The sequence below is a fragment of the Pseudophryne corroboree genome, chromosome 11 (genome assembly GCF_028390025.1).
Source record: "Pseudophryne corroboree isolate aPseCor3 chromosome 11, aPseCor3.hap2, whole genome shotgun sequence".
NCBI lineage: Eukaryota > Metazoa > Chordata > Amphibia > Anura > Myobatrachidae > Pseudophryne > Pseudophryne corroboree.
Genome location: NC_086454.1, coordinates 29,266,406 through 29,279,109, shown reverse-complemented (window position 1 = coordinate 29,279,109; position 12,704 = coordinate 29,266,406). Strand labels below are relative to the sequence as shown.

The window sequence follows — 12,704 nt, the reverse complement described above, 5'->3', positions numbered from 1 at the left end:
CTCTAGTGACTGACACCACAACTCCCAGCATACTCCCATCAGATGCCGGGTGACAGGAGGATGAGTGTTGTAGTGTCACAGCAGCTCTAGTGACTGACGCCACAGCTCCCAGCATACTCCCATCAGATGACGGGTGACAGGAGGATGAGTGTTGTAGTGCCACAGCAGCTCTAGTGACTGACACCACAACTCCCAGCATACTCCCATCAGATGCCGGGTGACAGGAGGATGAGTGTTGTAGTGTCACAGCAGCTCTAGTGACTGACGCCACATCTCCCAGCATACTCCCATCAGATGCTGTGTGACAGGAGGATGAGTGGTGTAGTGCCACAGCAGCTCTAGTGACTGACACCATAACTCCCAGCATACTCCCATCAGATGCTGGGTGACAGGAGGATGATTGTCGTAGTGTCACAGCAGCTCTAGTGACTGACGCCACATCTCCCAGCATACTCCCATCAGATGCCGTGTGACAGGAGGATGAGTGTTGTAGTGCCTCAGCAGCTCTAGTAACTGACACCACAACTCCCAGCATACTCCCATCAGATGCCGGGTGACAGGAGGATGAGTGTCGTAGTGTCACAGCAGCTCTAGTAAATGACACCACAGCTCCCAGCATACTCCCATCAGATGGCGGGTGACAGGAGGATGAGTGTTGTAGTGCCACAGCAGCTCTAGTGACTGACACCACAGCTCCCAGCATACTCCCATCAGATGCCGGGTGACAGGAGGATGAGTGTCGTAGTGTCACAGCAGCTCTAGTGACTGACACCACAACTCCCAGCATACTCCCATCAGATGCCGGGTGACAGGAGGATGAGTGTTGTAGTGCCACAGCAGCTCTAGTAAATGACGCCACAACTCCCAGCATACTCCCATCAGATGCCGGGTGACAGGAGGATGAGTGTTGTAGTGCCACAGCAGCTCTAGTGACTGACACCACAACTCCCAGCATACTCCCATCAGATGCCGGGTGACAGGAGGATGAGTGTTGTAGTGCCACAGCAGCTCTAGTAAATGACGCCACAACTCCCAGCATACTCCCATCAGATGCCGGGTGACAGGAGGATGAGTGTTGTAGTGCCACAGCAGCTCTAGTTACTGACGCCACAGCTCCCAGCATACTCCCATCAGATGCCGTGTGACAGGAGGATGAGTGTTGTAGTGCCACAGCAGCTCTAGTAAATGACACCACAGCTCCCAGCATACTCCCATCAGATGCCAGGTGACAGGAGGATGAGTGTCGTAGTGTCACAGCAGCTCTAGTGACTGACACCACAACTCCCAGCATACTCCCATCAGATGCCGGGTGACAGGAGGATGAGTGTTGTAGTGCCACAGCAGCTCTAGTAAATGACGCCACAACTCCCAGCATACTCCCATCAGATGCCGGGTGACAGGAGGATGAGTGTTGTAGTGCCACAGCAGCTCTAGTGACTGACGCCACAGCTCCCAGCATACTCCCATCAGATGCCGGGTGACAGGAGGATGAGTGTTGTATTGCCACAGCAGCTCTAGTGACTGACACCACAACTCCCAGCATACTCCCATCAGATGCCGGGTGACAGGAGGATGAGTGTTGTAGTGCCACAGCAGCTCTAGTAAATGACGCCACAACTCCCAGCATACTCCCATCAGATGCCGGGTGACAGGAGGATGAGTGTTGTAGTGCCACAGCAGCTCTAGTAAATGACACCACAGCTCCCAGCATACTCCCATCAGATGCCGGGTGACAGGAGGATGAGTGTCGTAGTGTCACAGCAGCTCTAGTGACTGACACCACAACTCCCAGCATACTCCCATCAGATGCCGGGTGACAGGAGGATGAGTGTTGTAGTGCCACAGCAGCTCTAGTAAATGACGCCACAACTCCCAGCATACTCCCATCAGATGCCGGGTGACAGGAGGATGAGTGTTGTAGTGCCACAGCAGCTCTAGTGACTGACGCCACAGCTCCCAGCATACTCCCATCAGATGCCGTGTGACAGGAGGATGAGTGTTGTAGTGCCTCAGCAGCTCTAGTGACTGACACCATAACTCCCAGCATACTCCCATCAGATGCCGGGTGACAGGAGGATGAGTGTCGTAGTGTCACAGCAGCTCTAGTGACTGACGCCACATCTCCCAGCATACTCCCATCAGATGCCGTGTGACAGTAGGATGAGTGTTGTAGTGTCACAGCAGCTCTAGTGACTGACACCACAACTCCCAGCATACTCCCATCAGATGCCGTGTGACAGGAGGATGAGTGTTGTAGTGTCACAGCAGCTCTAGTGACTGACACCACAACTCCCAGCATACTCCCATCAGATGCCGTGTGACAGTAGGATGAGTGTTGTAGTGTCACAGCAGCTCTAGTGACTGACACCACAACTCCCAGCATACTCCCATCAGATGCCGTGTGACAGTAGGATGAGTGTTGTAGTGTCACAGCAGCTCTAGTGACTGACACCACAACTCCCAGCATACTCCCATCAGATGCCGGGTGACAGGAGGATGAGTGTTGTAGTGCCTCAGCAGCTCTAGTGACTGACACCATAACTCCCAGCATACTCCCATCAGATGCCGGGTGACAGTAGGATGAGTGTTGTAGTGTCACAGCAGCTCTAGTGACTGACACCATAACTCCCAGCATACTCCCATCAGATGCCGTGTGACAGGAGGATGAGTGTTGTAGTGCCACAGCAGCAGCCGGCTGCAGATACACACAGAGATACACACGCTGCCGCAGTCAGACCCATCTGTCATCCTTATCTGTTTTTAAACCCGTGTTTTGTTTGCAGCTGTGTAACATTTTTAGGGTTTCACTGGAATTCTTTCCGCGCTTTAAATTCCAATACTCCCTGCAATACTCAGTCCTGATAGTGAGAGCCGGAGAGGGTATCCTCCCATGTTCTTACTAGAAGGGAGAGAAAAGGGCCTGGCTAGTGAACTATGCTCTGGATTGGCCAAGCTCATATTTTACTGACAACTCAGAGGCCAAATAGAGAGGTAGATTGTATATTGTCATAACAGTCAGCGACACTTTGCGTTTAAGCCTATAACAAAACACAGACAATTTATACATCTGAAAAAATAATATTATGTAACTTGTATTATTATAGTAGTTAATATTATTACTTGAGAGCTGCAAGACATCGGCAGTATCTTCTCTGTTTTATCATTTCTATTTTCTGTATCAATAGACTATGGCCCTCATTCCAAGTTGATCGCTAGCTGCCGTTGGTCGCTGCGTAGCGTTCAGTTAAAAAAACAGCAAAACTGCGCATGCGTATGCACCGCAATGCGCACGCGCGGCATACGGGTACAAAGAGCATCGTAGTTTTGCACAGGTTCTACCGACGCTTTCAGTCGCACAGCCTATCGCAAGGAGATTGACAGGAAGTGGGTGTTTCTGGGTGTCAACTGACCGTTTTCTGGGAGTGTTTGGAAAAACGCAGGTGTGGCCGGGCGTTTGCTGGGCGGGTATCTGACGTCATTACCGTGTCATACGTCGTAGCAATCATCGCACAGGATAAGTAACTACAGGGCTGGTCTTGTTTTGCACAAAATGTGTTTGCAGAGCTCGGCTGCACAGGCGTTCGCACTCCTGCAAAGCGAAAATACACTCCCCCGTGGGCGGCGACTATGCGTTTGCACGGCTGCTAAAAGTAGCTAGCGAGCGATCAACTCGGAATGAGGGCCTATGTCAGTGTACAAATTAATTAATAAATAAAAGAATAGGTGATAAGATACATGTAATATGTTTATGAGGAGTTTGGTAATAAAATGTGATTGTAAATAATTTAAATTTGAAGGTTTTTTTCTTCTGTGTATTTAAAAAATCCGCATTTGCTGTTCATGCCTGCCGCCCTTCTGTCACACAGGAACGCTGACTGAGCTGGGGGATAGATAGCGAGCTTTTCAGGTCATACAGTGAGTTCACAAATGTTTGTGTATCTGCAGCCGACTGTTAGTGGCCCAGATCTTGGCCGTTAAGACGTGGGAACTGGGCAGCGGCAGTGCAACGGCAATTATCACTTGTGTCCACTTTGTATTAGCTTGTTTCCTGTGGGGCGATATATGGAACATCTTCTGCAGCAGCTTGGGAACATCTTCTGCAGCAGCTTGTTTCCTGTAGAGCGATATATGGAACATCTGCTGCAGCAGCTTGTTTGCTGTAGGGCGATATATGGAACATCTGCTGCAGCAGCTTGTTTCCTGTGGGGCGATATATGGAACATCTTCTGCAGCAGCTTGGGAACATCTTCTGCAGCAGCTTGTTTCCTGTAGAGCGATATATGGAACATCTGCTGCAGCAGCTTGTTTGCTGTAGGGCGATATATGGAACATCTGCTGCAGCAGCTTGTTTCCTGTAGAGCGATATATGGAACATCTTCTGTGGGAGCTTGTTTCCTGTGGGGCGATAAATGGAACATCTTCTGCAGCAGCTTGTTTCCCGTGGGGCGATAAATGGAACATCTTTTGCAGCAGCTTGTTTCGTGTGGGACGAAATATGGAACATCTTCTGTAGCAGCTTGTTTCTTGTGTGACGAAATATGGAACATCTTCTGCAGCAGCTTGTTTCCTGTGGGGTGCTATATGGAACATCTTCTGCAGCAGCTAGTTTCCTGAGGGGAGCTATATGGAACATCTGCTGCAGCAGCTTGTTTGCTGTAGGGCGCTATATGGAACATCTTCTGCGGCAGCTTGTTTCCTGTGGGGCAATATATGGAACATCTTCTGCGGCAGCTTGTTTCCTGTGGGGCAATATATGGAACATCTTCTGTAGCAGCTTGTTTCCTGTAGAGCGATATATGGAACATATGCTGCTGCAGCAGCTTGTTTCCTGTGGGGCGATATATGGAACATCTTCTGCAGCAGCTTGTTTCCTGTGGGGCGATAAATGGAACATTTTCAGCAGCTCGTTTCCCGTGGGGCGATAAATGGAACATCTTCTGCAGCAGCTTGTTTCCTGTGTGACAAAATATGGAACATCTTCTGCAGCAGCTTGTTTCCTGTGGGGCGATAAATGAAACATCTGCAGCAGCTTGTTTCCTGTGGGGCGTTAAATGGAACATCTTCTGCAGCAGCTTGTTTCCCGTGGGGCGATAAATGGAACATCTTCTGTAGCAGCTTGTTTCGTGTGGGACGAAATATGGAACATCTTCTGCAGCAGCTTGTTTCCTGTGGGGTGCTATATGGAACATCTTTTGCAGCAGCTAGTTTCCTGAGGGGAGCTATATGGAACATCTGCTGCAGCAGCTTGTTTGCTGTAGGGCGATATATGGAACATCTTCTGCGGCAGCTTGTTTCCTGTGGGGCAATATATGGAACATCTTCTGTAGCAGCTTGTTTCCTGTAGAGCGATATATGGAACATATGCTGCTGCAGCAGCTTGTTTCCTGTGGGGCGATATATGGAACATCTTCGGCAGCAGCTTGTTTCCTGTGGGGCGATAAATGGAACATCTTCTGCAGCAGCTTGTTTCCCGTGGGGCGATAAATGGAACATCTTTTGCAGCAGCTTGTTTCGTGTGGGACGAAATATGGAACATCTTCTGTAGCAGCTTGTTTCTTGTGTGACGAAATATGGAACATCTTCTGCAGCAGCTTGTTTCCTGTGGGGTGCTATATGGAACATCTGCTGCAGCAGCTTGTTTCCTATGGGGCGATATATGGAACATCTTCTGCGGCAGCTTGTTTCCTGTGGGGCAATATATGGAACATCTTCTGCGGCAGCTTGTTTCCTGTGGGGCAATATATGGAACATCTTCTGTAGCAGCTTGTTTCCTGTAGAGCGATATATGGAACATATGCTGCTGCAGCAGCTTGTTTCCTGTGGGGCGATATATATGGAACATCTTCTGCAGCAGCTTGTTTCCTGTGGGGCGATAAATGGAACATTTTCAGCAGCTTGTTTCCCGTGGGGCGATAAATGGAACATCTTCTGCAGCAGCTTGTTTCCTGTGTGACAAAATATGGAACATCTTCTGCAGCAGCTTGTTTCCTGTGGGGCGATAAATGAAACATCTGCAGCAGCTTGTTTCCTGTGGGGCGTTAAATGGAACATCTTCTGCAGCAGCTTGTTTCGTGTGGGACGAAATATGGAACATCTTCTGCAGCAGCTTGTTTCCTGTGGGGTGCTATATGGAACATCTTTTGCAGCAGCTAGTTTCCTGAGGGGAGCTATATGGAACATCTGCTGCAGCAGCTTGTTTGCTGTAGGGCGATATATGGAACATCTTCTGCGGCAGCTTGTTTCCTGTGGGGCAATATATGGAACATCTTCTGTAGCAGCTTGTTTCCTGTAGAGCGATATATGGAACATATGCTGCTGCAGCAGCTTGTTTCCTATGGGGCGATATATGGAACATCTTCGGCAGCAGCTTGTTTCCTGTGGGGCGATAAATGGAACATTTTCAGCAGCTTGTTTCCCGTGGGACGATAAATGGAACATCTTCTGCAGCAGCTTGTTTCCTGTGTGACAAAATATGGAACATCTTTTGCAGCAGCTTGTTTCCTGTGTGACAAAATATGGAACATCTTTTGCAGCAGCTTGTTTCCTGTGTGACAAAATATGGAACATCTTCTGCAGCAGCTTGTTTCCTGTGTGACAAAATATGGAACATCTTCTGCAGCAGCTTGTTTCCTGTGGGGCGATAAATGAAACATCTGCAGCAGCTTGTTTTCTGTGGGCCGATAAATGGAACATCTTCTGCAGCAGCTTGTTTCCTGTGGGGTGATAAATTAAAAATCTGCAGCAGTTTGTTTCCTGTGGGGCGATATATGGAACATTTCCTATCACTGAGTAGCGATACCGACACCTTTGCTCGAATACCTCTGTAATTTCATCGTGTCATGTGATCTGAGCGGGTTCAGCTGTTCATCGCTCATTTACGCAGCGTTTTATAGGGCCTCTCAGGGCAGGAAATGCTCTGGGCCGTGTAATGAGATTTCATCACGTAAAGTGACATGAAGTAGCACAGCGCTGTCCCGTGACTGTAATAATCACTTAGTGCACTATGTACAAAGGGTCTGCTGGGTGCATTCAGCCTCCTCCCCTATAATGTGCAGTGTAGCAGCGATTGGGGCCCGAACTGGCGGAACAGGGAAGAGTTTCGGCAGGCGGCACCAGGTAACATGTCTGCTATTTCTTGTGTTTTTTGCAGCCAGCAAACTTTACGAGTGAAAGTCTCAGCTCCGGCAATGAGTGTAGCGACACGAAGGAGGTCATTAATCAGAATAAAGTCCGATCTATGGCTACACAGCTGCTGGCCAAGTTTGAAGAAAACACATCCAGTGCATCAGTAAGGAGACAGGTAAGTGTCCGAAATGTGCCTCCACCATGTTTCCTTCCCAGAGCATATCGTAGGGACCATGTGTTTATTCTCTACTCAACATGGCAAGACTTCAGGATGTCACTGTCTAAGGACACTTGCTGTTGTAGACAGGCTTCATACAGAACAGAGAAACAAATGTTCAGGCGTGTAACCCCACGTTACCCTTCTAGAATTATCTGGTGCAGTCCACACGTCTTCAGGGGCTCATTCTCCTGCTCCATGTACCGGCGGCTGATAGTGTATTCTCATGGTGTGGTAACTTTAATTTTCCTGAGTGATTCATGCTCGATAATGATCAGACACCTGTTGAGGAGACTCTATCATGGCCTCTCAGTCTCCTCATATTACTGACTACCCATAGTCACATGGTCACCGTTGGGGTCACATGCAATGACCGGTGGGGATAATGTACTCTACTGTACTGATGGAAAGTAATGTTGGCCGACGGGCCTGATGACAGATTAACCGTTGACTTATGAGTCTCCAGGACCATTTCAGAAAAGCAAAGTCCACAGCTTGCGGCTGTATATTTCCCTGTGTCAGTAATATCAGAGTACTTTCTGGTCCGACAGAAAATATAGCGTTACAGTGTGTATACCTTTAGGTCTGCGCTAAGCAGTTCATCGCATAACCCCATATATAACTTTTGTGGAACTATAAGTGTCAGCATGCCTTTCCATCCTCTAGCTGATTGAGAATGCTGAGACTTTTAGTTCTACATCCACTTTATAGCCCCAAGTTGTCCAAGTCTAGTTTAAGGTGATTGAGTATACACAGGAGTAAAGACCTAAACATACTTATCGAGGTGTCTATATTTCTAAGAACTTCTATTTACTTTTATTCACTGTTATTTATATATCGCCTACATATGCCGTTGTGCTTTACAATTGGGAACAAAATAGTAATAAAAGGTGACTGTGTACTAACAGACAGAGAAGTAAGAGACTCGCAGGCTTACACTTTATAGGGAGCTATATATATCTGCTTATTACTGCTAAGACAGAATGTTTCTTACCTCTTATCATGTGAAGCTTATGTATCTTGTAAGCTATTTGTTGACCCTATTATAATGTACTAATTGGTTACCGTAGATTGATTTACATGTTTCCTTTGCAATTCATAGGACAGTGGGCCTAATTCAGACCTGATCACAGCAGCAAATTTGTTCTCTAATGTGCAAAACCATGCAGGTGGGGCAGATATAACATGCGCAGAGAGTTAGATGTGGGTGGGTTGTATTGTTTCTGTGCAGGGTAAATACTGGCTGCTTTATTTTTACACTGCAATTTAGATTTCGGTTTGAACACACCCCACCCAAATCTAACTCTCTCTGCATGTTACATCTGCCCCCCTGCAGTGCACATGGGCCCTCATTCTGAGTTGTTCGCTAGCTGCCGTTATTTGCTGCGTAGCGATCATTTATAAGAAAATGGCAAAACTGCGCATGCGTATGAGCTGCAATGCGCACACGCGTCGTACGGGTACAAAGAGCATCATTGTTTTGCACTGCTTCTAGTGACGATTTCATTCGCACAGCTGATCGCAAGGAGATTGACAGGAAGTGGGTGTTTATGGGTGTCAACTGACCGTTTTCTGGGAGTGTTTGGAAAAATACAGGCATTTGCAGGGCGGGTATCTGACGTCATTACCGTGTCACTCGTCGCAGCAATCATCACACAGAATAAGTAACTACAGGGCTGGTCTTGTTTTGCACAAAATGTTTTTGTACCGCTCGGTTGCACAGACGTTCGCACTCTTGCAAAGCGAAAATACACTCCCCCGTGGGCGACGACTATGCGTTTGCACGGCTGCTAAAAACTGCTAGCAAGCGATCAACTCGGAATGAGGGCCATGGTTTTGCCCAACTGCTAAAAAATTTGCTGCTGCAATCAACTCTGAATTACCCACATGGTTTTGCCCATTAAAGAACAAATTTGCTGCTGCGATCAGGTCTGAATTAGGCCCAGTGTCCCCCATTGTGTGTATATATTGATGTTGAATCCTTTACCTGACCTTTCTGTGTAGGCTTTGTATTATAGGTAACTGGCCGCCAAATCCCAGTATTTTCAAATGTAATTCCTTTTGATATTGTCATTTCATATAGACCAGTAAATATCGATGTGACTTATTAATCACTTTAGCTCATGTCCAGCAGTGTATCTGGGTAATTCTGCTTGCCGTTACTAGTAATGTAGATAGGTGCTGCCTTGTTGCAGCGTTATGATGATAAATCTGCCCTAGGAGAAGCTCAGAGATATAATTCCTGTGTATATATCTACTTCTTTTATCGTTTCACATTAAATGGACTGAGAAGCAGCAGTTATACAAATGGGTTTTTCATATGACGTTGTTTATAGACTCCTTAAACCCTCATCGCCCTGACCGCCTCATTCCTCTTCTCATCCTGACACCTCATCTGCTAATCTCTTCTATTCTCTGCTGTCATTTCCTCACCCTCAGTCCACTCCGCAGGCTTTGCCCCTATCTGATAACTCTACGTCAGAGCTGCTCTGCGGCGACCAAGCTCCTGTTAACCCTCGCTTTGCTAAACCTCCGGACCCAACCCTTTGTCCCGCTCAGACTGAGCCCAGAAGGCAGGTACGGTGTCACGCATAAACGACGTAGAGTGAGTATATTACTGTGCTCAGGGATTAAGGCATGGCCGCTGTGCGCTCTGTGAGGCCAATTTATCAACGAGTTTAAGTTGTTTAAAACTCATTGGGTATGATAAATGGAGCTCCAGCCAATCCGCTTCCAACTGTCATTTTTCAAACACGTGACAGTTGGGAGCTGATTGGCTGGAACGCCATTTAAAATACGCAGTGAGTTTTAAATAGCTAAAACTCGTTGATCAATGGGAGCCTATATACCTGTGCTGATAACGTAATCTTATGGGGAAGTGCATATGGTGGTTTTTCACATTTATTTTCGTGAAAGCAATGTGGCCGCGCTCGTGGCCGTCTTGCGTGCAATTGTGAATAAGCCCCTTTGTTTCATATGCAACCTGTGTGTCTCTAGTCGTGGAACTACAAGTCTCAGCAAACATATCACCCTGAAATTTGTAGTTCCACAGCAGTTGGAGAACGGCTTCCAGCTGCCTCATTAGATGACTGACCGTCACGTTTCCATTCTGGCTGTGAGAGAGGTCAGTGCGCAGCACCCGCCTGGCCCTCTTATAACCGCCACGTGCTCAGTTGTTTGGCAGGAACAAACCTTGAATAAATGCATGATTTAGCTAATCATTTTCTGTTTACGTCGTAAGATTATTTCTCTTTCTCTGACAGTTTTGTACTAATTTATTTGAAATAGGAAAGTAAAACATTAGCTAGGTTACATTTCATTGGTGACATTATGTCATGATATACAGTGCTGAGTTTTTCAGCGTAGCTTATATATTATTCCCTTCCTGTTGGATTAGCAGCCGTGGGAACCCCACCATTCCTGAGATGCAGCCCCCTAAAAGAGTGGCTACATGGGTTCCCCCTGATTAGATTAAAAGCGCCACCAACAGGCCTTTCCCAGAGGTCACATCTGCGTATAGGGGGGGGAACCTGTCCCTAGTCAGATACAAGAGCTCCCCTTTCATAGTAAATAAGACTCAGAGACGTTCTAGGTTTCAGGGGGCTGATCGCTGATGTTGCCTTGTGTGAAGTCACGTGATGCATGGGATTTGGCCTAGAACGAGGAACCCTTCTTTTCATTTGCAGTGTTTCCCAGTTTCAGGCAGTAGCTAGGACTCTGGTCAGACCAACGGCACCACCGTCTGTGCCCGCCAGAGTGCCCGCCACAGCTATTGTAACCAGGGAGCCGAGGTCTAGAGAAGACACAGAGGTACCCTCCAGCCCTTCAGAAAGAAAAGACTCTCTCATCTCCTCCTGTCCTTCTGCTCTGGTTCTCTCTGGTATCTTAGAGCGTCTGCAGCAAATTGAAGAAAGGGCTGAGCAGGTGACCGGCCTTATAGCATGCAATGTATATATATCGTGTGCGCTGTTCCTCTGCCCCACAGCAACTAAACACAGTCTGCCAGATGAAATTCAGTACAGTGTCCTGTATTTACAATTTAAAGGGGTTGAATGCGTCTCTTGTGGGTGATTATGACACCGATTGACCCTGGGGGGAGTTCAAAGAGTAGGGGATGTTATGTGATCAAAAGAGAGGAATGTGATTGGCTGTAAGCCCCTGCCACCAATCACGTGCGGTGTCACCTTTAGCTCACAGCCAGTCGGATGCATCCCTCCTCCTAGTATTGCACCTGCACCTCCCATGGTGGTGGTCCCTCATGTGGGGGCTTCCATGTGTCCTGTAGTGCCCATCTTTCTCCCCACTAGAAGTCTCTAACTCCCAATTCTTACTGTACACTTCCCAATGATAGACACCCTCAGTGGTGTCACTAGTTCCCAGTGTTCTGATTGGCTGCGTTCTCATGAATACTGGCTGCAGCCACTGAATGTAGGGGATAGGGGAGCTTTGATACTGCAGACACAATATGATGTATACTTATCTCTCCACGTTGGGTAAGAAGCTGCCAGTTCATTTTACCACATTTCACTATAAATGCTTATAGTGCCCACAGGGTAGTTGGAAGTGTGTCTTTATAGTACAGCGACCCTATATATTTTATAACCTAAATCAATTTGTAAATTCAGGAAAGGTCTCATTGGGGCTCACTTGGTCTGTTACACTCTAGTAACTCATCGCGTGGAAGAATAATACCCTCTGTGGGTAATTTAAGAACGTTGCTGAGATGGGCACTAATCGTAGAGCCACACATTCACCACCAGCTTTTATGTGTCTTGTGCAAGATTTATAGTGAAAACAAGTTCTTTGTGATTCTAGTGCAAATCCCCCTCCTTCTGTCACTGTTCTTATTCTGCCTCTCACTTTTCTCTCCTCTCTCTCTCTCTCTCTTTCCTCCTTTCCTTCTTCCAGAAAAGAGCTCAGGCTTTAGCAATACGAGACTTTCATAAAAAGAATATTAGAGAAAAGGCGGCACACCTGGCCTCCATGTTTGGAAGCGCGGATTTCCCACAGGTGAATATTTGGTGTGTCCGGGATGTAATATACTGAGCATCTCTACGTATGTGTCCACTTACACCTATCCTCAAAGCTTGGCGCAGCTAAGACGCAAAGTCTGTGGCTACTTGGCCGCGCAAAGCGTCCCACCAGAGTACCCAAAATACTGACCCTGGCGTTTCATGTAGCTTTTGTGTGCGACTCCAATATGAGTGACCCATGGCGGAGCATCTAACTCGTGCCAGGCGCCATATTGCGCCAAAAGGGATAGGTGTATGAGTACGCATCTGTGTAGGTGGTTATTGCAGTTATGTTTAATCATTAAGCATCAGTGTGCTAGTGTCTGTAACCAGTGTGCACCAGACAAATG

General features: G+C 47.4%; 1 protein-coding gene across 12 annotated transcripts in view; it reads left to right on the top strand.

Annotated features, from left to right (window-relative positions):
• The window catches only part of MICAL2 (microtubule associated monooxygenase, calponin and LIM domain containing 2), a 278,508-nt gene that overhangs the window by 135,500 nt on the left and 130,304 nt on the right, over positions 1-12,704 (top strand). For 7 of the 12 annotated variants that reach the window (XM_063946421.1, XM_063946419.1, XM_063946418.1 and 4 more), the window contains exons 16-19: positions 7,151-7,300; positions 9,782-9,919; positions 11,039-11,266; positions 12,251-12,352. In XM_063946421.1, coding sequence (XP_063802491.1) covers positions 7,151-7,300; positions 9,782-9,919; positions 11,039-11,266; positions 12,251-12,352 — 618 coding nt within the window. Of the gene's footprint in view, positions 1-7,150; positions 7,301-9,781; positions 9,920-11,028; positions 11,267-12,250; positions 12,353-12,704 lie in introns of those variants that run through there. The other 5 variants (XM_063946416.1, XM_063946420.1, XM_063946425.1 and 2 more) reach the window with 5 other exon arrangements.